This window comes from Diceros bicornis, chromosome 12 (assembly GCF_020826845.1).
Source record: "Diceros bicornis minor isolate mBicDic1 chromosome 12, mDicBic1.mat.cur, whole genome shotgun sequence".
Taxonomy (NCBI): Eukaryota; Metazoa; Chordata; class Mammalia; order Perissodactyla; family Rhinocerotidae; genus Diceros; species Diceros bicornis.
In genome coordinates, this window is record NC_080751.1 from 63,717,262 (window position 1) to 63,744,608 (window position 27,347).

Here is a 27,347-nt window from a genome sequence, read left to right on the forward strand (position 1 = left end):
CGGAGCGCACGCACTCAGCTGCTAAGCCACAGGGTCGGCCTTCAAGATTTTTGTTACACTTGTAGAGTTGGACAATTTCTGGGATTCCTAGTCCTCATCGCTATTGCATCATTTTTTCATGCTGAGTTTTGAGTGCTTCTGACTCTTTTTCTCTAGTAACACAATTATTTTCAAATAAAGAAATCTGCTTTTAGTTTTTAGGGTAGCTGGGTCATTCACTGGTATGCAGGTGTTAGGGGAAAAGGCTGAATATTTCTGTGTAACTGTATCACATATTTGTTCTTTTTTTCCACTTTTATTTTTTAGGAGAGAAGAGTTAGATGTGAAGCAGACACTGAACTATAATCAGAGGCAACTGAAGGAATTGAAAGATAGTAAAACTGATCGACTGAAAAGATTTGGTCCTAACGTTCCAGCTCTTCTTGAAGCAATAGATGATGCTTATAGACGTGGGCATTTTACCTGTAAACCTGTGGGCCCTTTAGGTATTTGTCGTCATTTACTCAGGATGTAGTAAACATTAGAAATAGTATTTTTTTTTCAGGAATGGGGTCTATTGAATCTAGTTTTAATTAAAACTATTTTCAAAGAGCTATTTTGTTATATGTGGATTTTAATTGTATATATTTTAAAAAATAATGATAAAAATCACTTTAAACTTTGCAACTTTCCTTTTGTATCTTTGGATCATAAAATAGTGAAAAGAAAGAGAACTTAGGAAAAAGAAAAGTAATTAGAATTGGATAATCTGATTTTGGTTTTTTTCCTGAATGGATGAATGAACTAATTTGAATGTAATTGATTAGTTGGAAAATCCCGTTATATCAAGATATAGTCAAAAGCACACTCACCACCTGAGTGTTTCGTGTAACCTTTATAAAATGACTTGTCTTTTCTTAGTTTTCATTTGACGAACATTGTTTCTAAGTCCTCTTCCAACTGTAAAAGCTGGGGTTATTTAATTATCCCCATATATACATGAGGTTAAAAATAATCAATTGACTTCTTCTGAGAAGTTTTCTCTAATTTTTTACATCATTAGGTGAAAATGATGCTGTAAATATAAATATATTTTCTTAGTAAAGTACTGTGTTACAGGCACACCTTGGAGATATCGAGAGTTCCATTCTAGACCACTGCAATAAAGTGATTCACAAGAAATTTTTGGTTTCCCAGTGCGTATAAAAGTTATATTTACACTATACTGTAGTCTACTAAGTATGCAATAGCATTATGTCTTAAAAAACAACATACGTATCTTAATTAAAAAATACTTTAGGGGCTGTCCTGGTGGCGCAGCAGTTAAGTTCACGCGCTCTGCTTGGGTGGCCTGGGCTTTGCAGGTTCAGATCCCAGGTGCGCACCAACGCACCACTTGTCAAGCCTTGCTCTGGCGGCGTCCCATATAAATTAGAGGAAGATGGGCATGGATGTTAGCCCAGGGCCAGTCTTCCTCAGCAGAAAGAGGAGGGTTGGCAGCGGATGTTAGCTCAGGGCTAGTCTTCCTCACAAAAAAAATAAATAAATAAAATAAAAAACGTAAATACTAAAAAAAATACCTTATTGCTAAAAAACGCTAACCATACTTTAGGCCTTCAGCGAGTTGTAGTCTTTTTGCTGGTGGAAGGTCTTGTGAAAAAGACAATATCTGCGAAGCACAATAAAGCGAAACGCAGTAAAATGAGATATGCCTGTACTGTATAAGTACAGACAACACACTGTATTAAGTATTGTAGAAATGTCTCTTCCTTCAGATATTAGGTACCTCTATACCAGGATCCATTCCAATGTGTGAGGCATTTTTTTCCCTCTCTAAATCTAAAATCCCAATATTAATCAGTTTTACAGAAAATTATAAGGAATCTATTAATCTGGTGGCGTGATTTTCAGAACACCATTCAGAGACTATAATAGTTTAAACTCATATACAAAAACCACTATTAATTTAGAGTTGAGTGGGACAGTGTTTTCCCAGAGTTTGGTAGGTTTTCTCCCCAGTGTGTTTAATGGATATGTGGGATTTCTCATTCAGTTAAAGTAAGATCTGTAATTTCATTTAAGCTGCTTTATATGAAAATATTTTGAAGTCATTAATGAGTTATTATAAAAAGATAGCTATGTTAATATTTCAAAATAAATATTTATAGGCCTTTTAATAATTTTCTCTCACTTTTAGGAGCTTGCATTCATCTTCGGGACCCTGAGCTTGCTTTGGCTATTGAATCTTGCCTAAAAGGACTTCTGCAAGCCTACTGTTGCCATAATCATGCTGATGAAAGAGTACTTCAGGCGCTGATGAAAAAGTTTTATTTACCAGGGACCTCACGACCACAGATAATAGTGTCTGAGTTTCGGAATGAGATGTATGATGTAAGACACAAGTAAGGCATCCGTAATTAAATACTGTTTCTGGTTTTGCTTAATCATCTGCGGGGTTAGAAAGAATTAGAACATTTTTATGTTAAAATAAAATACCTACACTACTGATGTGTAAAATTTCATCAAGCCACTTCTTTAATTTCAGTCTAGGCATTGGAGATACATAAGTAAATAAGAGATACTCCCTGCCCTTGAGGTCTTTACAGGAGATCTGTTGTGGGAGACAGTACAGGGAAACAGATGTAGTGTGTCATAGAAATTACGCTCATGAGGGAAATGATGCAGACCTTGCCAAATTAAGAGAGAGGTACTAAGGAAGAACTTTGGTACTCATTACCCACAGTCCAGCTCTCAAGGTGCTCCACAGATTCCTTAAAGAACTGCAATTGTTTCCTTTGATGACCCTAACAAACCTTCTCAAGGGCGCAATACCCAAACTGGCCTCTTTGCTAGTTGCTGGCTAGCTAGTCACTTTACTTTTGAGTATATACATATTTTCTAATTTATTCCTTGTCAGCTTTCATAAGATTGGATCACGAGATGAAGATGTAGTTCAGATGAGGGTGTAATTAAATGTTAGTAGGTAGGTTAGGGAAGAAATCAGGGAAGAGAGGATAAACGATCAGTCTTCTAACTGATGAGTTTGTCAAGTGACAGACAAGGGTTAATTACCTCCTAGGCAATAGAATTCTACGTGCAAAATGCACGGGGGCATGACGTCATAAATTATTCTGCAAAAAATAGCATCTGCATTGAAGATGTTAAGGAACAGATTAAAAGAGATATTTCGGACCAAGTCATTAAAACATGTTAGTTGAATGTAAGAGAAGGAAGAATTGAGGATGACTGCTAGGTTTCTGGTTGGAGTGACTTCCTAACAGATGTGCCATCAAATGACTTAGGAGAAGTATAAGAAAAAAGTGGCTTTGTCAAAAGTAGATAAGTCCTGTTGTGGAATTGTTGATTTTGAGCTTTTAGGCTAGAAATAAGGATTTGGAAGTTAGGGGTAAAGTGTTTTCTCTGTCCGCATGAGAACTTGACCTTATGCTAATTTCTAGCTTTGATCCCTGTTCTAAAACCTGATAAAAGTAAAATTTAAGTTGTGCTACCAGACAACATTGCTTATGGTAAAAATGACCCCTGACAGGTTAGCTGCACCTACACTGGAAGAACTCTGTACACCTGGTGGGATGCCAGTATGGTGACTCTTGTAATTGGGCATTTCCATATGGGACCTTGGAAAGTATTGCTGTGAGGTCGTTATGAGAGATATTGGCTTCTGTGAGGAGTGTCCTCCTGCACCTGAGCTGTCCTTTGGAGACCAAGAACGGTAGTCCTGGACAGCTGTATGGACTGTTCTGTGAACTGCTGCAAAGACTCCCATGAATAGGAAGTCCTGGCACTGCCCTGCTGGCATGTTGTGTTTCCCAGTCTTTGTATTTCTAATCTCTTAGCAATATACCAAGTGTGACTTAGAGTATCCTGTGAAGCGGTGCAAAGGTGAGCTAAGTTTGTGCAGTATGGTGTCACTTTTCTTGGAAGTAGGTGAATTCATGTGCTATGAATGAGGGCCTCGGGAGTGGGGTAGGAGGTTTGGGAAAATGAGAGAGGAAGCTGACCCAAAGTCCACTCAAGATTCAAATGTCTGTGGTGGCTGCAGGATTGTTTACCAATAATGTTTGGTTTTTTAATAGATTTAAGTGGAGAATATGTATTGTTGAATTAATATTACATTAGAATTTTTCGGAGTGTGTGCGTTTTATTTAGAGTAGGTGAGAAAGTGCTGTTGGGAAAGTATTTCAGTGATTGGCCATGGGTTTTAGGATAGATGGGGAAGAAAAGGAGGCCTGGGAGAAAATCTGTAGCTCAGCCTTGATGAACTTAGAGAGCAGGTTTAACAGGCATGATAAGCCTGGAAGGATGGTAGGTTGTGGTGAGAGTGGGAAGTTAGAGTTTAATGGCAGCAGGTCCAGGGGATAACAAAGTCCATGTTTAGCTTTAAGAGTAGGTGCAAGTGGGTAGAGTAGTGGAGGAAGTTGGATGCTAATCCTTTTGGGTGTTGATATTGACAAGTCTTGGTTACGTTCACAAACTTTTTGTGAAGAACTTCATCAGTATAAGTTGTGTTTCAAATGATAAATTTAAAAATGGGGTGTGTTATTTTAATGTAGAAAAGAACAGTAAAACACTATAAGAATGTAGAATGAATCACATACATTAGGCTTAGTTAGATAACCTCAACCAAGGTGCCTAGGGAAGTGCCTAGCTCCCAGGGAGGTATTGGGGAAATCTCATTTCCTTTCCTATAAAAATGGCCTTCTTTCCTCTTTTCCCAGGAAGTAGAGGCTACCGCCCCACTTGGCTTGCTAGTACACGCCAATAACCATGTCTGCATCTGTACTTCTTGCCCCTGTCTCAACAGAAGAGATCTTCTTTCTGCCTAAGGCTGTTCTACTTATTCTACGAATTGCATACTTTCTTGCCTGATTCAGGAACCATTTCTTTTAATTTTTGAACTCTCTCCTGAGCCTTGAACTTTGCAACTCCATTAACTTTTCTCCTCTTGTAACAGCCCAGGTCACTGATTTGCCTTTCCCCTCATAAGAATACCTACTCCTAGGGGTGACTGCATTCACTCCCTGACCCACTGCTATCTAGCGCCTGAAATATTCATTATATTCTCCAGTTATTTCCTTGTTGCCAAATCCAGTGTATATGTATATATTTTTGTGTATTTATTTTCCTTCTCTCAGGCATTACCATTAAATATACCTTCCTTGAAACCCCTGTTCTCCTTTGGTCACCGTGACACTATTTTCTGGGTTCTCCTGCTTTTCAGATGTTCTCAGCCTACCTTGTGGCTTGTCTTCGTCTCTTACTCCTTTTATCTTGGTGCTCCCCGCAGCTCTGTTGTTGGTTTGTTGTCACTTCTTACATTACATATTCTTCTTATATTTAGAGACATTAAAAACGCCCTAAATTTTAAACATGTTTTTTTCTATATTTTGATTTGATTGTTGTATTTTTTCTTTTACTTGGCTTTAGAAATCACGTTTTTATTAAATGATTCTTTCTAAGCTTATTTAGAATCATCAAATCATTTTGTCCTGTGACTCCTCTTACCAGTGGGGCTCATTATACTTGCCTGGAATTTTGTGTGTAATTCTTGCTCTTCTCTCCTGTCCTCTTTAAGCTTTCTACTTGACGTTGTTTGGCGAACGTATGTCGTATCCTTCTTTCCTTGTCTCTTGTCACTTACACTTCACTGCTACTATTCCTTCCTACTTCTAGTTCTCCTGGACTGATTTGGTAGCGTTTCTCAGCGTGCAACTAATTGTGGTATAAACCGATATGAAGTAAATCCCAGGAAGGAAAGCAAGAGGAGGGGGTGGTTGTGACTGGGCACTGTCCAGCAAGCTGGGAGGAGCAGTCTTGTCCAGCAGTGGCATGTGCCTTCCCCTTTAAAATAGTTGCTCCTTCCTAGCACAGAAACCTGTGCTTTCCGCAGACTGGCCAGGGTCTGCATTTCACCAGGATCTCCTACCACATCCCCTCCCTCTTATGATCTTGCTCCCTCTCCTTTGTCCTCTCACAATCTACTTTGATTCAGTCACACTGCTTGACTTCTAGAGCACCCACCCCCCATTCTTTCCTATCCTGTGTTTACTTCCACTTGAGCTCTATCCTGAGGTTACTATCCCATCTGTCTACTTCCCTTTACAGGAAAGACTCCTCAAAAGGTGGTCTGTGTCTCATTTCTCGCTTCCCCTTCTGTCTTGACCCTGCTCCAGTCAAGCTTTTATAACTTCACCACAGTTCAGAACAGCAGGGCACCAGTGAGCCTTGCTTTGCTTGAGTCTGTGGTCCATCCTTAATATGCACGAACTTGACCTACCAGCAGTTTTTGACTCAGCTGATCATTCATTCTTCCCGAAACACTTTTTTACTTGGTTCCTAAGACCTCACTCTCTGGTTTTCCTAAATCTCCAGGTATTCTTTTTTAGTATCTTTTGGTTCTGCCTCCTGCCCTGGGAACCTCTAACTGCGTCAGTGCTGCAGACCTCTGTTTGTCGTGCACTTGCTCCCTAGTGAACTCCTCTAGTTTCATGGCTGTAAACACAGTCCATACACTGATGATTACCAAGTAATGTTTCTAGTGGGGCTCTTTCCTCTGAACTCCAGAATATAATATACTCAATGTATATTTCCCACTTTAATGTCCAATAGATATTTCAAACTTAACGTGTCTAAAAGCCAAACTCCTTATTTCCATCCTAAAATGCCTCTTCCTATCATCTTCCCCATCTTCATTTTTCAGTTGCTCAAGCCAAAGCCTCAGTCATTCTTGACTCCTCTCTGCCACCCTACATCCTGTTGGCTATACTTGTAAAAAATATATCCGAGATCTAAACACTTCTGCAGTGACTACCCTGGTTCAAGCCATTCTCATGTCTCACTTGAGTATTGCAATAGGCGGATCTTTCTGCTTCTGGTTCTCTGCCACCCCCACTCTCAGTATCACAGAGTAAAGTCAGATCATGTTGTTTCTCTGCTCAGAGTGCCCTATATGGTTCCCATCCTGTTTCCCTTATTATAGGCCTTACTGTAACCTCTAGGGCCCCCACGATCTGTCCGCTCGCCATCTCTCCCATGCTTGTCTCCAGAAGCACTCGCCTCCCTGCTCTGTCTACCTCAGCACCCTGGCCTCCTGGCTCCTCCACACCCCCATCAGGGCCTTTGCAAGTCCCGTTCCCTTGGCCCAGAATGCTGTTCTTCAGGATGCTGATATGCCTCCCATTTCCTCAGGTATCTGCCTGTCACCTCAGTGAGGCTTCCTGACCTTTTTTGTGTGAAAAAGCACTATATGCCACTTTTTCTTTTTCTTTATTCTCTGTCTTCCTTCAATAGAATGTAAGCTCCACGGGGAGAAGACGTAATCTGTTCTGTTTACTCCTGTCTCAGCCTCTGAACAGCACCCGGCACATAGTAGATGATTGGTAAATACATGTTGAATTAATGAATGAATAGGTGTTAAACGTATATACAAAGATACAGGCTTTGTTTTGGAACTCTAGGACTAGGACAGCACTCATAATGCCGTGACTGTTTCCCCCTTAGCCATTCCTTGCTCCTGCACCTGCTGTTCTTGGCGTGTCTATTCTTCACTGCTGTCAATAGATCAGATATTTAAGTTGTTTTGTTGAAAGATTAAATGTCTTTTTAGAGAATCCAAATTACAGTTAATAAGAATATCTTTTCTCTCATGTTTCCTTTTTGTTGTTAATGAACTTCAGTTTTTCTTGTCTCAGTGGGAAAATTGTTTAGCTATTAAAATGTGTTTTAATTAATTGACTTTTATGTTTATGTGTGATAGCAGTATAAGATTTAAGGAAATTGTAATTATTAATTATAACAGGCAACAGGGCATAATGATTAAGAATCTGGGTTCCAGAGCTGAGCTGCCTGGTTTAAATCCTAGCCCGACCACTTAGCCAGCATTATGACATTGGGGAACTTATTAAACTCGCCGAACCTTGGCCATCTGAAATTAAAAAAGGAGAGAATAATATTATCTATCTCATGGTTGTTATGAGGATTAAATGAGCTAATATTTATAATTTTCTTAAAACGGTACTTAGCACATAGTATTATATAAATATTTGCTAAGTAAATAAAATAAGTTAAACCTATTACAGATGTTCTCAAATGTTATCAGATATTTTCCATTGTATTATTATCTATAATCTACCCACCCCTTAAAAAATATATCTATATAATTAAAGTTTGATAAGTTAATCTTTATATATTTTTGTTTCCTAGAGCTGCTTATCATCCAGAGTTTCCAACGGTTCTGAAAGCTTTAGAAATAGATAATGCAGTTGTTGCGAACAGCCTAATTGACATGAGAGGCATAGAGACCGTGCTACTAATCAAAGTAAGACCAGATACTTGCTGTATTGTATGTTATTTTTTAATTTTCAAAACTGAAGTTGGTTATATAAATTCCTATCTCCCTTCTATATCATAGAGTTATTGATATGTTTTACCATTGTACTTTTTTACCTCATAGGAAAATCTGTAGAATAATATAGAGCTGGTTGTGTGTTTTCTGCGCCAGGAAACTTTTATAACTTTTGGGTAATCTTTTAAAATAATTTCGCAAATATATATTATTCTTTTTGTGCATGATGCTATAAAATTTTTTTGTTCATTCTTTCTTGATTGGCTGCCAAAGCCGTTTTTTGTTTACCCTTACAGATACATGTATTATTGTTATTCTACTTTTTAAACAAGTACTTTACTTGATACTTTATTAATTCTTATTCTTAAAACGTTGAATCCTATAAAATAAATCGATATTTACTTTTCATCTGTGTGTGTATTTTTATGTACTTGTTGGATTAGATCATCATATTGTGTTTCGTCTATTGACATAAGTGTGCTGAAAAGGGACAAGGAAATTCAAAACAGAAATCTGTAATCAAGATAATCATAATAGAGTCTGTTTTTCTCGTTAATGGAAACGGAGAGGTAATGGTATCAATAATCCAAATGTGTGCATATATATATATTGCAAGTTCATATTGTAATTATTTGTGAGCTTGGTTCTCTCATAATTTGGAAGAATACTTGAAAGAAAATAATGAAGTCATATTGTAAATATCTTTCCAGAGAAGTTAACTAGGCCTCCATTTAGCCTAATCCCCTTTTACTTCCTCCAGGTGCTTAAATATTTCTAGCTTTTGCCTAGATAATTCAGTAATTCAGTAGACTAAGCTTTTACTGCAATTTGCTGTTCACTCACATCTTTTCTGGGGTGTAAAAGTTAGTTAGAAAAAATAAGATTTGTATGAACTGGTCTAAAGTAAATGTTTTCAGGTGAAAAGGTACTTAAAATAATTTTTAATTTTAAGTGGATAGCAATATTAGAATTTAAAAATAAAATATATCAGTTTGTCTTAAAGCATTGTTTACTACGTTGTTTTAAAGACTCTTTATAGTTTTAATTCTTTGAATCTTGAAAGTTGTTTTTAAAATTCTTTTGTTTAACTTTATGCAATTATTTTACTTGAATGTTTAGAAATACTTGAATCTTAAAATAATGATAGGTAACGTTTGAAATTATATGCATCAGAAATGCTTTGACATAACTTAACAATCTATTTCCCCCCTTTTTTTAGAATAATTCTGTAGCTCGTGCAGTAATGCAGTCCCAAAAGCCACCCAAGAACTGCAGGGAAGCTTTTACTGCTGATGGGGATCAAGTCTTTACAAAACGTTATTATTCATCTGAAAATACAAGACCTAAGTTTCTAAGCAGAGACGTAGATTCTGAAATAAGGTTGGTATCCAGTCTAGCTCTACCATATTTTTCCCACTGCTTCCTTTGGGGTTCATCTCCTTTCATATTACTCTATTAGTATTTATTTTAGCAAAGAAGTGTGAGTAATCTGTTTTTTCTTAAAAGTATATTTAACTGGATGTAGAATTCTAGGTTGCCAGTTATTTTCCCTCATCACTTTGACAACGGTATTCTGGGCTGAGGACACAAAGTGTGTTCCCTTGACTGGCTGATCTGCATGTTGTCTGTAACCTGTCTGCAGGGGGATAAGGAGCTTAACTCTGAATATAAATCAGCTACATCACTATGCCTGTTGTTTAGTTCTGCTGATTTTTCTCCGTGAGAGTACAAGTGTGCTGGTCTACATTCTAGCTCAAGTTCTGTATTATGTCTCTGGCTGGTATTTTGAGTTGCACTGTTTTAGAAAGACCAGTCGGCACAATTAGAACACATACCTAGGAAAATAGAGCTGCTCGAGGAGACAAATTGAGAAGTTGAACGAAAAAGTAATGTGTACTTAGTGAGATTCAAAAGCATACAAAAAGAATTTTTGGTACAAAAAACATGATTTTGCAGCTGAACTAATTCAGTTGAATTGATGGGTTGGCACTGAATTAGTAACCTAGAAGAGCTTAAGTAGAAGAACTTACAACTTAAGTAAGAGAAATATCTAAGAAAATTGAGTAAAAGTGAAAGTATTCTACATGACATGTATGTAGGGGAAACAAGAGTTTTGTTGGAATAGATCTCTTGTTGTCAAGTAATATTAGTCATTTTTGTGTGATTATGAGAGCAGCGTAAAGAAAAATAATCCTAATAATTGTTGGAAAGCTTAGTAAAACCTCTTACTTCGCAACAGAAAAAAAGTTAAATGACCAGCAACTTGGTGTTGTTACACTCAGCACAACATTTTAAATTGACACTGAATCTTTCTGAGAGGATAGATGGAAGTCCATAAATGTTTGAATGCACCTGTATGAAAGTGACCTGTAAGGTGAAAAAGTGTTATCCATTGGGCCATGACATTTAAATCAGGCCTTCCTAATTCTAGCTGGATAAGACTAAATTGTATGGTATTCAGGCAAACGTGAGTGCAGATGTGTAAACAGTATCATGGTGGTGTTACTCTATGTAATTCACTTCTTCCCACAAAAAATGCCTCATGCATGTGTGTCCCAAGTCTTAAAAAAAAAAAAAAAAGGATGGCACTCTTGGAAAATATTGTTTAAGTATATCTCAGCAGCAAATTAGGATCCCTGATTCTACATTTTAGTAATAAGGGTTCAAAACTTAAGATTTACAGTTGATATCTGGCTTCATTTTTAGCTAAAATTATTTGTATTAATGTGTAATGGACAAAGCTTTTCTTTTAAGAACCCTGTGAACAGTGGTTTTTTAAAAAATTGTTTCCCACATTGATGAACTTTACTGATTGAAAATATACTAAGTTCTGATGATATTTAATTTACTTGGTGTCTTCTGTTTTGACCTGAACCAGTATGATAGTTGTCTGATATTTGGAAGTTTAAAAAATTCAATAGTGTTTTTTAATTACAGAAAAATATTAATTGGAAAACAAAAGTAGCTCATAATCCCATTTCTCCATAGTCTCTGTTGACGTTTTAAATATAATTAAAAGTAATATATGCATATGGTGAGAAAATTCAAACAGAAAGGCATAAAGTGAAACCCTTTGTCCTCATTTCTTTTTCAACAGTAAGATAATAGTTTAACAGTTTCTTATATATATTTCCAGAACAGTTTACATATTTATACCATATACGTAGGTTTTTTAAAATTGAGATACAATTCACATACCCTAAAATTCACTCTATTTTAAAGTGTATGATTTAGAGATTTTTATTATATTCACAAGGTCTGCAACCATTACCATTATCTAATTCTAAAACATTTTTAACACACCAGAAGGAAAACCATATCTGTGAGTAGTTATTCTCCATTCCTCTTGCCCCCACCCCCTGGCAATCATTAGTCTACTTTCGGGTTTGTCTTTATGGATTAGTCTAGTCTGGATATTTCATATAAATGGAATCATATAATATGCAACCTTGCATGTCTGGCTTCTTCCACTTAGTATGTTTTCAGGGTTCATCCATATTTTGCTTTGTGTAAATATGCATGTGGTTTTTATATCCTGCTTTTTTCTCTCCATATTATATCTTGGAGATCTTTCCCTACCAGCACATTTAGAACTACCTCTTGATATGGCTGTACCACAGATCTACTTAACCAGTTCCCTGTTGATGGATGTAGGGGTGGTTTGCTGTTTTCTCCTGTTATTACAGTGCTGCAGTGAGAACACACCTGTATGTCTTGGCATACTTTTGAAAGTATGTGCATAGCTTAAATTCTTAATGGTGAAAATGCTGAGCCAAAGTATGCATGAATTTTAAAATTATTTAACAGCTGTGGCCAAATGACTATCATTGTTTTATTAATATATAATTTATGGTCTAGTTTTAAATATTTGGTAACATTAAACAATTAATATTTTTAACATTTATAATATTAAATGAACTTTAATATTTACTAAAATAGATTATTTGATTTTTAAATTATTTTATTATGTAAATTGATTATTTAAAAGTGATTGCCAAATGATTCCAGAAAGATTCCCCAGTTTCCCCTCATACTATGACCGCATGAGGAATGCTTTTCCGTACCCTCATTAACGCAGCGCTGATGGATTCCTGTTGATGAACAATGGCTCTGGACTTTCAGTGAGGAGATTATAATTAGTTTTTCACGATTTCATAATGAACAGAGTGGCTTCTCAATAGGCAAAGGATTTCAAGTCTTATGTACAGGTCCTGAGTTGGTTTTGTTATCGCAGTGTGCTTTCCTATTATGAAAGTACAAATAGGGTGCAAGAGAAATGTGTCAATAAGCTCTCAGAATAATTACCAGTGCAGTTACTTGCTTTATACAAGATCATAAAAGAAGTTACTTCTGGATTTTTGAATTGTCAAAATTCTGTAACATTTTTTTTTTTTTTTTTTTTTTGTGAGGAGATCAGCCCTGAGCTAACATCCGCCAATCCTCCTCCTTTTTTTTTTTTTTTTTTTGCTGAGGAAGACGGCCCTGGGCTAACATCGGTGCCCATCTTCCTCCACTTTATATGGGACGCCGCCACAGCATGGCCTACCAAGCAGTGCGTCAGTGCGCGCCCGGGATCCGAACCAGCGAACCCCGGGCCGCCGCAGCGGAGCGCGCGCACTTAACCGCTTGCGCCACCGGGCCGGCCCCACTGTAACATTTTTTATATAATTTTACGAAGTGTGTTTTTCAAATTTTATTCTTCCATTTGTTCCTTCAAAGAAATACTGAACGAGTACCAGGCGCTGATCTAGGCACAAGATACAGCAGGAAACAAAGTACACAAAATTCCTCTCCTGGAGCTTCTAATAAGAAGGGGGAGGTAGACTATAAACGAGTACTAACTCAGTCAAGTGCTGTGGAGACAAATAGAGCAGAGGAAGGTCTAGCGAGTGAGGGGTGTGGGGTGGGGAGTGAGGGGTGCACTGCTTAGACAGGCTGCCCGGGGAATGTGTCTTCATCCCACACAAACAATGCACATGTGCTCAGTTTTAATTTCTTTCTCTTTAGGTAGTAAATGTTCTTTCTCCATGTAAAAATTAATCAAAAACTAAGGAGGAACACTATGAAAATGTGTAACAGAATTTGTCCTACCCGGCAAAAAGGAAGTTGTATAATTTAGCAGTTTTATTCTTGTAAATTATGTTGATTGCCTAATTTTATTCTAAATATTCACAAATTATATACTAACAATATTGTCCGTGCTCCTTTTGTTGGTTTTTATTTTTGATTTAGGCTCTAGGTTTCCAAGTTTGTTTACTTGATAATTTTTTTTTAGCACAATTAACTGTTATTAAAAGTATAGATTTATGTATGATAAAATACACTTTTCTTATTAAATCCTGAGGAGCCATCTTAAGTTTTTGCATCTGGCCCCATTTTTACCAGAAATACCACAATTATTCTCCTCCTTTCCTCATTTTTATCATTCATTTATCATTCATTCACCTATCATTTATTGATTTTTCTTTTTTAAATTTTGAGAATTCTAGTAACGTAGCACAGTTAAAATTTATTTCATTAAGTTTAAGATGCTCTATTATTTTATATGCCAGTAAAAAAGAAAAAATGCTGCTAATTGAACCATGAACTGGAAGATGATTTCAGAGCTCAGAGATGTTAAAATGTGGAAGAATATGCATCTTAGTGAAATATGGCATACACTCAATCAGAGAGAAGTTTTTCTTAACTCACAGGTTGTTGTCTTACAGGCACATGGCTTTGGGGGACAGGTGCTTGGTTCAGTGAGGCAGGGGACGGTTGCTTCTGAAGACAGTTGACTGTGCTGTCGCGGGGACCCTTTGTGGCTTTGGCATCTGCCTACTTTATCCTCCATCCCTCTTCATTGGCCTCCTCCCATCCCTTTCACTCCCCACACATTCATTTGTTGACCTGCAGTAATGTTGAGCTGACTATCAGTTTTGTCTGTTTTCATCACTCTATGCCTTTGTATATTTTTTTCCATCTTCCTGCCAATTAGTCCAGCTGGTGAAAACTTTAGAAAACACAATTCAGTTGTCACCTCTCCCAAACTCACTCTTATGTTCCCATAGTACTGCAGACATAGAGTATAGTGTCCTGTTCACAGTGTAATGTTATAGTTTATTTCCTGATTTTTTTTCCTTTTTGTTTGATTCTTTCATGTCTTTATCCTGTTTCTACCTCTGCTATCACTGGGCATAATGCCTGCCACCCAGAAATCATATCATAAATACTTATTAATGAAATAAGTAAAATTTGACTCCAGTTTAGAAGATTTTTTTGCAATTTCTGTATTCTCGTGTTATCAATAGCTTGGTAGGAAGAAAGAACTGGTTTAACTGGATAGGGTTTTACAAATAAGTTGTTACAAATAACTTTTCTTTGTAAAGATTTAAAGTATTCATAATATTCAGACGTAGATTTAAAGTGTTTATTATCATCCCCTCTCTATCAAGTGACTTGGAGAAAGAGGTTGAAAATAAGAAGGCTCAGATATCAAATCTTCAGCAGCATTTGTCTGCCCTTGAAAAGGATATTGAATGCAATGAAGGATGTCTTAGAAGGTGCCAAGCGCATTATAAAGAGTTAAAGGTAAAAACATATATATCATTTCATTTTTCTCAACTTATCACTTCCAAGTTATTTTTAAGATCCTACCATTCATTTAGTTAGAGGAGTAGTTCTCAAACTTTTTGGCCTCAAGCCCCTTCCAGTCTTAAAAGAGCTTTCCTTTATGTGGGTTTTATCTATCAATATTTGCATTGTTAAAAATTAAAACAAAATTTAAGAATATTTATCAGTTCATTTACAAATAATAATAAACTCGTGTGTTAGCATAACGTTTTTATGAAAAATATATTTTCTGAAACCAAAGATATTTAGTGAGAAGATTGACATTTTTCTATTTTTTTAAATCTCTAATATCTGGCTTAATAAAATGCAGCTGCATTGTCATATCAACTTCTACAATCAATCTGTTGCAGTTTTACATACACATCAAAGAGTTAGAAACCTCTTGTACACTTGTGAGAAAATGATAGTAAAAATAGTGAATAATGTCTTAGTGTTTTTATGAGGATGATTTTGACCTTATGACCCCCTGAAAGAGTTTCAGAGGCACCCAGAGGGTACTTGGGTTGTACTTTGAGAATGACTGGATTAGAGTAATCGTTCCATAACTTGAGTCTGGCTGTTTCAGAAAAATATTTACTCTGTGGATTCAACTTTGTTGTCATTTTAAATACTAAGATGGAGTACTTACAATTTTTTTGCGTAGGAATGGATTAGCAGTAAGGGTGATTATGGCAGACTTTATACATAACTTCCTTTGGTTCATTTAATACTAATCTGTCTCTTTCATTAACTACAGAATCCTTCTGTAACATAAAGCAGCGTAGAACTTCATGGATTAATATATCCTTTCCAGGGTTTTTATTTTCATCTTTTATTTATTTTTTTGTTACTAAAATCTAAATACTTTTTTTCAGGTGAAAATAAGAAAAAGTTTTTCTGAAATTCGGGAACTTGAGAATATAGAAGAACACCAGTCTGTGGATATTGCAACTTTGGTAAGAGTCTTTTCCTCAATTTAAATGTAATGTTAAAGGACAAAACTGTCATTTAGGTTAATAGAATCTACTCTCAACTTTTTTTTTTTAAATCCTTTTATTTTTATTTATTTATTTATTTTTTTGTGAGGAAGATTGGCCCTGAGCTAACATCTTCCAATCCTCGTCTTTTTGCTGAGGAAGACTGGCCCTGGGCTAACATCCCTGCCCATCTTCCTCCAGTTTATATGGGACGCTGCCACAGCATGGCTTGCCAAGCCATTCGTCGGTGCGTGCCCGGGATCCGAACTGGCGAACCCCGGGCTGCCGCAGCGGAGCGCGCGCACTTAACCGCTTGTGCCACCATGCCGGCCCCTGAATCCTTTTAATTGAGGCTACTTTTTCTGATTGCTGTCTCCATTCACAAATAAGGTAGCAACTACTTGGCGTTTTATATATAGCTTGCATGTGTAATAATTGATTTTGTCTTTTCCTACAAGAAATAAAACTTTATCACAGCTTAGTTGCTTTTAAACAGTGGCCTTTCAAACCAAACTGCCTAGCATGGTATTTTTCAGAGTTAATCAGTATCAATATTAATGGATATCTTTTAGTCAGTCGTAGTTGGTCCCTTTGCATTGTTTTCTTTTTTCCAAGTTAATGGTTTTCATTTTCATTCACCACAAATTTTTTACTCTATTTTTATTTTTTCCCAGGCTGTTTATGACATTCAGCTTAGCTTCTCTGAGTTACAGTAAGCCATGGATTACATAGATCGCAGAGTCTTGTTAAAATGAATAAATATTTATTAAGTATCTACTCTATACCAGGCACTCTATTAAGTGCTAGGGGATTCAAAAATAAACAAGACATGTAAAGTCACTGTGCCAGTGCAGCTTTGCTCTAATGAGAATTTGTCTTCATTTTTTATTAGTAATCTTTTTTTCACTTTTGATTTTTCTGCTTTAATTCCTTTTATTGAAAGACTAAGTTTCTTAAAGATATGGACTATGTCTTCTTTATTTTTGTTGACTCAGCATCTAACACATTGGCACAAGATATGTACATTTTTGTACACATTTATGTACACTATATTTTGAAAGAAAAAGTGAGTAGATAGAATAAAAGTTACTCTTTTTTTTTTTTTTTAAAGATTTTATTTATTTATTTTTTCCCCCCAAAGCCCCAGTAGATAGTTGTGTGTCATAGCTGCACATCCTTCTAGTTGCTGTATGTGGGATGCGGCCTCAGCATGGCCAGAGAAGCAGCGCGTCGGTGCGAGCCCGGGATCCGAACCCGGGTCGCCAGCAGTGGAGCGCGCTCACTCAACCACTAAGCCACGGGGCCGGCCCCAAAAAGTTACTCTTTTTGATTATGACCTCAGGCACAATATAGTTTAACTTGTCTCCTACATGTCATCCCTTCTTTTTTTTTTTTATTTTTTGCTGAGGAAGATTCACCCTGAGCTAACATCTGTTGCCAATCTTCCTTTTTTTGCTTGAGGAAGATTCGCCTTGAGCTAACATCTGTGCCAGTCTTCCTCTATTTTGTATGTGGGTTGCCGCCACAGCATGGCCACTGACTGATGAGTGATGTAGGTCCGCTACCTGGGAACTGAACGCAGGCCACCAAAGCAGAGTGTACTGAACTTAACCACTATGCCGTGGGGCCGGCCCCCATCCCTTCTTATTTTTAAACCTGTTTTCTTCTACTTCCTAATTTACTATGAAGGGTATGAAAATGTGCTGGTGCTCTTTGTATTTGTTTTTGATCTGATTTGCCTATAGCCTGTAACTTCTCCTCTCTCAGAATTGTTTGTAGTATTTTTTTATTTGATAACTTACATATTTTAATTAACTCTATATGCTCTGTAAATGCAACCAGGAGGAGGAAGCTCAAGAAAATAAAATCAAAATGAAAATGGTTGAGAAAAATATGGAACAACATAAAGAAAATATGGAATATCTTAAAAGGCTGAAAGTAGAAGCAGAAAACAAGTATGATGCAATTAAACTGAAAATTAATCAGCTATCAGAGCTAGCAGATCCACTTAAGGTATATATTATTGTTATTCTGTTAAGTATGTATTTTATGTTTTAGTTCTATATCTACAATGTACTCACTGGAGATTGCCCTAACAGAATTTATGGTTAAATGTAAATATAACCACATAAAAATGGGATGTAAACCAAATTTTCATTATTAGATCAATTAGAATTCAACGCTTTTGCTCATCCCTTTAGGAGAATAAATTGCCAAACTTCTGTTTCCCCCAAAAGATTCCAGCTTTTGTTCCCTCCTTATTTTATGATTTTTTTTTCTTTTTTTAGAGCCAGAGGCAGGGATATCTTTCCTGTCTATAGTGTTTCTGTGCTTGCCTATTCTTTAGTCCCACCTTCCTTCAATAACTCAAGGATTAGTTGATATAAAAGCCAACTTGAAATAAAGTGCTACCCAATTCCTGTTAATTGGCATGTCTCAGTTGTATTTCAGCCTGAATTCAGTTGACATTTTTCTTTTAACTCATGCTTTTTGAAACCAAATTTAGGGAAATAGAATTATTCAGCAATTAAATTGTGTAAATTTCACCATGTTGTTTATTAGCTTAGTTATCAATAGCTTATTGTCATTATCATTTTTATGAATAGCTCAATTATTCTCAGACTTCAAATTTTATTTATAAGACACTGAGAAGAATGAATAAAATGTTTTAAGAGGAGGGGGCTATGTTGATGATATCACTCTAATATACCCCCTTTTTTGCAGGAAAATTACCCCCTTTGAATCAAAATGCATTTAGATATTTTAAAAGTTTAAAAGAATTTACATACATATAAATTTTACTGTAATTGTCTCCATTGAAAATTTTAGAAATTATAATTTAAAGAGTTGGGAGAATTTTAAAGGAAGTTAGAGGAGGAGCTGCATAGAAATAACTTTCCCCTGTTTGTGGTGGATTTCTCTGTAGTTGCTGTCCATAGAGCTGGGATTCCTCTCTGCCATTGGAACCCAAGGTGGTTTAGTGTTTTCTGTTTGAGATAAGAATAAATAAATGGGAAAACAGACTGGTAAATTAACTGACTAATAGGAGTATAAAATTTAAATATTAAAGTTGTTAGGAAAGATAATATTGAGAAAGACAAATAAGAAAGTAGTTGCTACAGGAAATAAGAATTAAAAAGACAGAAAGTCCAAGGTGAAAAAGAAGACAAAGTTAGTTTTTAAAAGAAAATAGAATAAGAAATAAAATAAAATATTTATCTCAGACAACTTAAAACTAAAAACAAGAAACAACGAAGAGTAAGCTGTATTCTGTTCTTTTAGGGACCTCTAGGCTAAAGGAACTCCTGGAATTGGGAGTCCATAAATAAGTTCATGAGCAGAAAATATGGGCAGAAGGCAGTAGGAGTTCTTGATCTTAGCTCTTTGCCTTGGCTGCAAATAACTGAAAGCTAGGAGATGAGTCCTTCAATAAACCTGCATGCAGTCAACCAGTAGCCCAGAAGCTTTTCCTTCAAAGTATCACATCACACTAGCCATCAGTAACGTCAGGGACAAGAGGATATGGCTAGCAAAATAATTTAATTCCTGAGAAACTGCCATCGTGATATATTAGCAGCTTCTAGATAGACTCTGTTTGCTGTTAGGACCTTTGTTCCTTTTGTGTCAAGGGTGGTGAGGAGTAGGGTACTGTTTAAATATATAGTCATTGAAGTCTTGGCATTGGGAATATTTTTCTCATTTTGAACAGTTTACTTTGATTTACACTGCAAACTTAGCTTTAGTTGCAAATTAAATGTGTTGGGCAGGGAGTGTGACCCACATTGAACCTACAAAGGTAGATGGTCTGCCTTGTTGGAGTAGGAGGGCTTCTCAGTTTCTGATATAGATGGAGAGTTTATTTGGATTGAGGGTGACTGTACTTTTGAAAATTCCAAGATGTAATGTTTTATAGTTTTTAAAACCTTATAATTAATGTAGGTTTATGTGAAACAAGTGACAGTAATACGTACTGTAGCAATTTATCCGGTGTTGCTGAGTGATTAAAATTGGTTATTTAGGCATCCAAGAGAATACAAGTTTTCACTGACTCTGTTTGTAGTGATCCCTTCTAGCATCTAAGCCTATTTTTCAAAAGCTGTAATTTGTTAAAGGTTAGAAAGTCTGTAGGTTTAGGGCTACATCAAAGTTTAATTTTATACCTAATCCATCCTAGTCCTCACCCCAACACCAAGATGAATGTCATTAACTGGCTTTTAATGTCTCTAGGTCTCTGTTTCACCATCAATAAAATGAAATGAAATGAAATACTCTCTTACTTCCCTTTTAGTTTTAAATTCGATGGTACCCAGGACATAAATTTATTAAATACGCAAGGACAAATCAAATGGCCATGATAAATGTGGAGAAAGGGATGTTAGCATCTGTAGTTCTTTTCATACTATTTTACAAGTTAAGTCTTTTCCTTTCCTAAGTTCCTGGGAGGAAAGATTAACGAGCACAAATGTGTCCTGATATAATTTACCCCTTGGGCTCCCTAAAGCAAATGTGGGCCTATTTATTTAGAAAGTTTCTACCAAAAATGATTACAAAACGTAGTGTTTAACAATTCTATTTCGTAAGCTATTCCAATTTCTAATTGCAATATCTCCTACTACATAAATTGTACCCATTTTCTTTCATTCTGTTTGAAGTAAAGGAACAGCTGATCTCCATCCTCCATGTAACAATGTTTTTATTTTTAATAGAACTATTTTATAAAAGCTGTATATTATCAGACATCTACCATGGGTGATAGTTATTTTTAGCAGTATGAACAAGATGCAATAAATTGTGTTCTTAGATTAGGAAATAACCTCAATCTTCTGTTATGTGAGGTAAATATTTTCAATTTTTAGATACTTCATAAATTCTTTTCCTCTTTGGGATATCCCCAAATATTCTGTCCTTCATGATGCTGTTATTGCTGTTGTGGTTTGTGTTTGTTTCTTTGTTTATAACTGTAACTCATGAGGCTGAACATGATAATCATATATGACCATTGCTAGGCTCAAAAACAGACAGACAGGGCCGGCCCTGTGGCTTGGCGGTTGAGTGCGCGTGCTCCACTACTGGCGGCCCGGGTTCGGATCCCGGGCGCGCACCGACGCACCACTTCTCCGGCCATGCTGAGGCCACGTCCCACATGCAGCAACTAAAAGGATGTGCAGCTATGGCATGCAGCTATCTACTGGGGCTTTGGGGAAAAAAAAAAAAAAGGAGGAGGATTGGCAATAGATGTTAGCCGGTCTTCCTCAGCAAAAAGAGGAGGATTAGCATGGATGTTAGCTCAGGGCTGATCTTCCTCCCAAAAAAAAAAAAAAAAAACAAACAGACAAACTGGCTGAAATTTAATTTGGTGGTTCTTAAATCAGGAGGCTTTTTTAAAAGTTTTATTGAGATATAATTGATGTACAGTAAATACACATATAAGTTTACAATTTGATAAGTTTTAACGTGTATAGCTGTGGAACCACACAATTAGAAAAAGGAACGTATCCTTCATGCTCAAGTTTCCTCCTGCTCTTTGTAATCTATCCCTCTCCACCCCTGCCCCTTGTCCCCAGGCAACCACCAGTCTGTTTTCTGTACTGTAATCTGCACATTTTCTAGAATTGTATATAATGGAATCACACATTATATCCTCTTGCTCTTTTTTTGGTTTGACCTTTTTCAGAACATAACACTGTCTAAGCACATAAAGTATGTGCACTCTTTATATTTGAAAGAAAAAGTGAGTAAGTAGAATAAGTTATTCTCTTGGATTATGATATTCATATTTTTACTTAAATCAGTAATTCATTCCCTGTTTACACCACATAGTATTCCATTGTGTTTGATATACCACAGTTTTTTTATCCTTTTACCTGTTGATAGACATATAGGTTTTCAGGTTGGGACAATTACAAATAGAGCTGCTCTGAACAGTGTACAAGTCTTTGTCTATCAAACTACATGACCAGACTATCTGACAGTCTAAACCTTCTTTTGGTGCTTCTTAAATAAAGAGCCATTTTAGCAATGTGTCTTTTTTGTGTGTGAGGAACATTAGCCCTGAGCTAACACCTGTTGCCAATCCTCCTATTTTTTTCTGAGGAAGATTGCCCCTGGGCTAACATCTGTGCCCATCTTCCTCTACTTTATGTGGGACGCCTGCCACAGCATGGCTAGATGAGTAGATGAGTGGATGTGTAGGTCCGCACCCCAGATCTGAACCTGCGAACCCCAGGCCGCGAGAAGCGGAGCGTGCAAACTTAACCACTACACCACCGGGCCGGCCCTGAATCAAGAGCCATTTTAAAAATCGAGATTCAGGAATTCCAGATCTACTAAAATAAAATCTCCAAAGGTGGAGTCTGGAAATCTATATATTCTTTAAAACATCCAAATTGACTGTAATGTAGTCAATCTATAGATCATTGTTTGAGAAGGGTGCCATAATTAATGGCTATGTGCATATATCATCTTCTAAAATCTTTTCACCAAGCTATACTTCCTTTAAAGAAATTTGTATACTGTATACACCCTAATATAAGGCAAATTCTCATTTTCACAATAACAAGGGAAAATATATTTTGTCTGCCATTCATATATGAAATTATGATATAAAATAATCATATATGTACTTATGACACTCAGTTTATTAGTTTAGTTATACATGAACTCAGAAGTACATACACAAAGTGATATATTTAACATTTAGAAATACTACTTTGTTTCCATTCACGTTTCATAAATTAATTTTATGTAACCTTTCACATGTGTCTTCAGCGTAGGCATCTTTATCATGACTGAAGCTGTATTTTGAGTAATTAGAATAGTTTAGTAACACATTTTTCTAGAGCTTTTGATCTTTTATCTGTATTATTTTGAATATAGCACTTTTAGAAATGTGTCTTTCAGTTTACACACAGTAAAATTCACTCGTTTTGGTGTACACTTATATGTTTTGACAAATGCATAGAGTTGCGTACCTAACTCCATAATCAAGATATAGAACAGTTCTGTCATCCACCCCAAAATTCCCTTGTGCTGCCCCTTTCAACCAGATCTCCCCCATACTTCAGCTTTGGCAATCACTGATCAATTCTCCATCTCTATGGTTTTGCCTTTTACATAATATTATATAAATGGAATCATATTGTATATAACCTTTGAGTCTAGCTTCTTTCATTTAGCATGGTATATTTGAGATTTGTCCATATTATTATCTGTATCAATAGCTTATTCCTTTTTATTGCTGAGTAATAATTACATTTATGGATGTACCACAGCTTGCTTATCCATTCACCTATTGGATGATTCTCATTTTGGTGATTATGTATAAAGCTACTATAAACTTTCAAGTATAGGTTTTGGTATGAGCATAAGTTTTCATTTATTTTGGTTAAATACTTAGGAGTGGCATTGCTGTTGAAAACCGTAATCATCTGGGTTTTTTTTTTTATTAATATAGAGAATAATATTGATTTCTTTTTGTCAAATGTTAAAGTAACCTTGGCAAACCCCTTATAGTCATAATTATTTTCCTTTTTATAAATGATTAGATTCTATTTGCCCAAATTTTATTACGGATTTTTGATGCTATGTTTATTCATTAGTTTTGATTCTCTTGTGATATCTTTATCTGATTCTTTTATTATGGCTATATTGGCCTCATGTAATGAGTTTGGAAGTGTTTCCTCTTCCCTTTTCTGAAAGAGTTTTTGCAGATTTTGAATTATTTCTTCTTTAAATATTTAATAGAACTCACCAGCAAAGCTATATCTTGGCCTGTAGTTTTCTTTGTGGCCTATAGTTTCTTTATGAATTTAATTCCTTTAGTTGATACTGAGCTATTCAAGTTTTCTACTTAGGGCTTTTATTGTTTCACCTAAATTTGTCACGTGTATTGAACTTGAAGTTGTCCATAATATTTCCTTATTGTCCCTTAAAAATCTGAACAACAGAGGGAAAATAGATTGAAACAAACCAAAAAAATAGACTAAAAAAATGAGTAACACCTTAAAGACCTGTGAGACTATAACAAAAAATCTGACATTTGTGTCATCGGAGTCTCGGAAAGAGAGGGAAAAGAGTGCAAGGCTAAAAAAGTAGTCTAAGAAATAATGGCTGCACACTTCCCAAATTTGGCGAAAAGCCTGAACTTCAGATTAAACAAAGTGTGTGAACCCCAAACAGGATAAACCCAATGTAATCCGCCATAAGACACATCGTAGTCAAACTTCTGAAAGCTAAGGACAAAGAAAAAGTTTTAAAAGCAGCAAGAGAGATACTTTACCTATATGGAAAAAAACTATTTGAATGATGGCAGATTTCTCATCAGGAACCATAGAGGCCACATGGAAGTAGCACATTTTTCAAGTGTTGAAAGAAAGACCAGTCAACCCATAATCCTATGTTCAGGATAAATATCTTTCAGCAGTAAAGGGAAAATCAAAACTTTTAGATGAAGGAAAACTTAGAGAATTTGTTGCCAGCAGACTTGTTCTAAAAGAATGACTAAAAGAAGTTCTCTAAGCAAAGAGGAAGCAATAAAACAAGGAACTTTGGAACATCAGGAAGGAAGAAAAACAAGATAAACAAATATATAGGTAAATGCAATAGATATTCCTTCTCTTGAGTTTTTTAAATTATGTTTAGAAAGCAGGCAAAAATTATCATAATGTCTGAGGTGATTTTAACATATGTAGAGACAGTTGTATTAAAATATTTAAATATTTAAGACAGTTGTATTAAAAATTAGGAAAGGTAAAGGGATGGAAAAGAAGTATTTGCATACTTCTCAAATTGGTAAAATAAGGACCAGTAGACTATGAGGTTGAGTATATATAATATAAATTTAATACCTAGAGCAACCAGTAAAAGAGCTATACAAAGAGATACACTCAAAAATATTATAGATAAACCAAAATGGAATCCTAAGAAAATGTTCAAGTAACCCATATGAGGTAGGAAAAAGACGACGGATAAACAAAAAACAAAACAAAAAATGGAATGACAGACTTAAGCCCTAAAGTATGAATAATTACATTAAATGTGAATGGTCTAAATAATTGAAAGACAGATATAGGCAAAATAGATTAAAAATATGACCACAGTGTATGCTATCTACAAGAAGGCCAATTCAAATGTAACCATATAGGCAGATTGAAAATAAAAGGATGGAAAATTATATATCTTGCAAATAATAATCAGGTGAAAGCACGGGCACCTATATTAAAATTAAAGTAGACTTCAAAGTAAAGAAAATTACCAGAAACAGAGAAGAACATTATATAATGTTAAAAAGATCAATCCGGTTAAAAAGATCAATCCACCAAGAATACTTAACAATCCTAAATGTGTGCACCAAGCAGCAGAACTGCAACACACAAGCAACAAAATATGGTAAAACTCTCTTAACAATTGATAGGATGACCATATAGAAATCAATAAGGATTTAGAAAACTCAACAGACCATCAATTTACAAGATCTAATTGATACTTGTAGAGCAATGCTCAACTACAGCAGAATACACCTTATTTTCAATGGCCTGGGGAGCATATACCAAGATAGACCATCTTCTGGATCATTAAAGAATCCAACAAATTTAAAAGAAGTGAAATTATAAAGTGTGTTTTCTAATCACCATACAATGAAACTAGAAATCCTTAACAGAAAGGTAGCAGGATAATCTCCAAACACATGAAACTAACATCCTTCTAAATAACCCATGGTCCAAAGAGAAAGTGTTGAGAAATTTTAAAATATTTTGAACCAAATGAAAATGAAAACACACCTTATCAAAATTTGTGGAACTCAACTAAATCAGTGCTGAGAGAGTACTTTATAGCACTAAATAGTACATTAGAAGAACAATACATAAAAAGGATTATACATAGTGACCACATAGGGTTTATTCTGGGGATGCAAGACTGATTCCCCTATATTAACAGGCTGAAGAAGAAAAATCACATAATTGTATCAATCAGTGCACAAAAAGTGTTTGACAATATTCAACACCCATTCATGATTAAAAAAAAAGGCTCAGAAAAATAGAAATAAAGAGGAACTTATTCAACACGTTAAAGAACATCAACAAACAACCTACAGCCTTCGTAACAACCTTCCTATTAACATAGGAAGACAGCAAGAATTTTCTTTCTCACCACTTTTTCTCAATGTAGTGTTGGAAGTTCTAGTCTATGCAATATGGCAAGAAAATGAAATAACATATACAGATTTTAAAGTAAGAAATTTGTCTCTATTGCACATGACTTGATCGTCTACGTAGAAAATTCCAAGAAGTCTACTAGAACACTCTTAGAACTAATAAATGAGTTCAGCAAGGTCACAGAATAGAAGGTAAACATAAAAAATCAATTGTATTTTTATACACTAGCAATGAACACATGGATGCTGAAATGAAAACTGCAATGCTGTTCACAGTTGCTCAGAAAAGAGAAATATTTCTATGTAAATCTCACAAAATAGTTTAGAATTTGTATCCTGTACAACCACTTGTCTCCTGGCAACCACTACTTCTGTCTCTGTAGATTTGCCTATTCTGGACATTTCATGTAATTGGAATCATACAATATGTGGTCTTTTGTGACTGACTTCTTTCCTTTAGCATAATATTTTCAAGGTTTATCCATGTTTCAGCATATATCAGTGGTTCATTCTTTCATGTTCGCTAGTAATATGCCATTGTGTTGGTGCCCTGCATTTTATTTATCCATTCCTCAGTTGATGGTCATTTGGATACTGCTTCTGTGAACATTCATGTACAAGTTTTTGGATAGATAACATGTTTTCATTTCTCTTGGATAGATACTTAGGAATGGAATTTCTGGACTACATGCTTATACTGTGTTTTGAGGAACTTGGAAACTATTTTCCAAAGTGACTACACCATTTTACATTCTCACCAACAATGTTTGAGTGTCTAAATTCTCCATATCCTTGCCAACACTTGTTATTGTATGCCTGTCCTATTTTAACCATCCTCTTGGATGTGATGTGGTATCTTATTGTGGTTTTGATTTGTATTTTTCTTATGTCTAATACTGTTGGGCAAATTTTCACATTCTTACTGGTCATTTGTCTATCCTTTTTGGAGAAATGTCTGTTCAAATCTTTGCCCTGTTTTCATTTGTATTATGTGTCTTTATGGTGAGTTTTAGGTGTTCTTTATGTATTCTGGATATATGTTTCATGTTTTTAATGCTAGAGTAAATGTTATAGATATTAATTCATTTTTAAGTTATTCCTAGTATGTAGAAATACTGATTTTTGTATTGGCATTGTATCCAGTGACCTTTCTAACCTCATTAGTTTAAAAGCTTTTCCTCTGGAATTTCTTTAAACACAGTCATCTCTTTTTTAAATACAGTTTTACTCTTCCTTTTCAATCTTTATGTTTTTTCTTTTCTTTTTTTATTTTAATTGAACTAGC

General features: G+C 35.6%; 1 protein-coding gene across 1 annotated transcript in view; it reads left to right on the forward strand.

Annotated features, from left to right (window-relative positions):
* Positions 1-27,347, forward strand: part of SMC6 (structural maintenance of chromosomes 6) — an 83,242-nt gene that overhangs the window by 35,261 nt on the left and 20,634 nt on the right. The window contains exons 14-20 of the mRNA XM_058551754.1: positions 307-485; positions 2,177-2,381; positions 8,200-8,314; positions 9,561-9,721; positions 14,776-14,911; positions 15,808-15,888; positions 17,752-17,922. Of these exons, the coding sequence (XP_058407737.1) occupies positions 307-485; positions 2,177-2,381; positions 8,200-8,314; positions 9,561-9,721; positions 14,776-14,911; positions 15,808-15,888; positions 17,752-17,922 (1,048 nt within the window). The remainder of the gene's footprint in view (positions 1-306; positions 486-2,176; positions 2,382-8,199; positions 8,315-9,560; positions 9,722-14,775; positions 14,912-15,807; positions 15,889-17,751; positions 17,923-27,347) is intronic.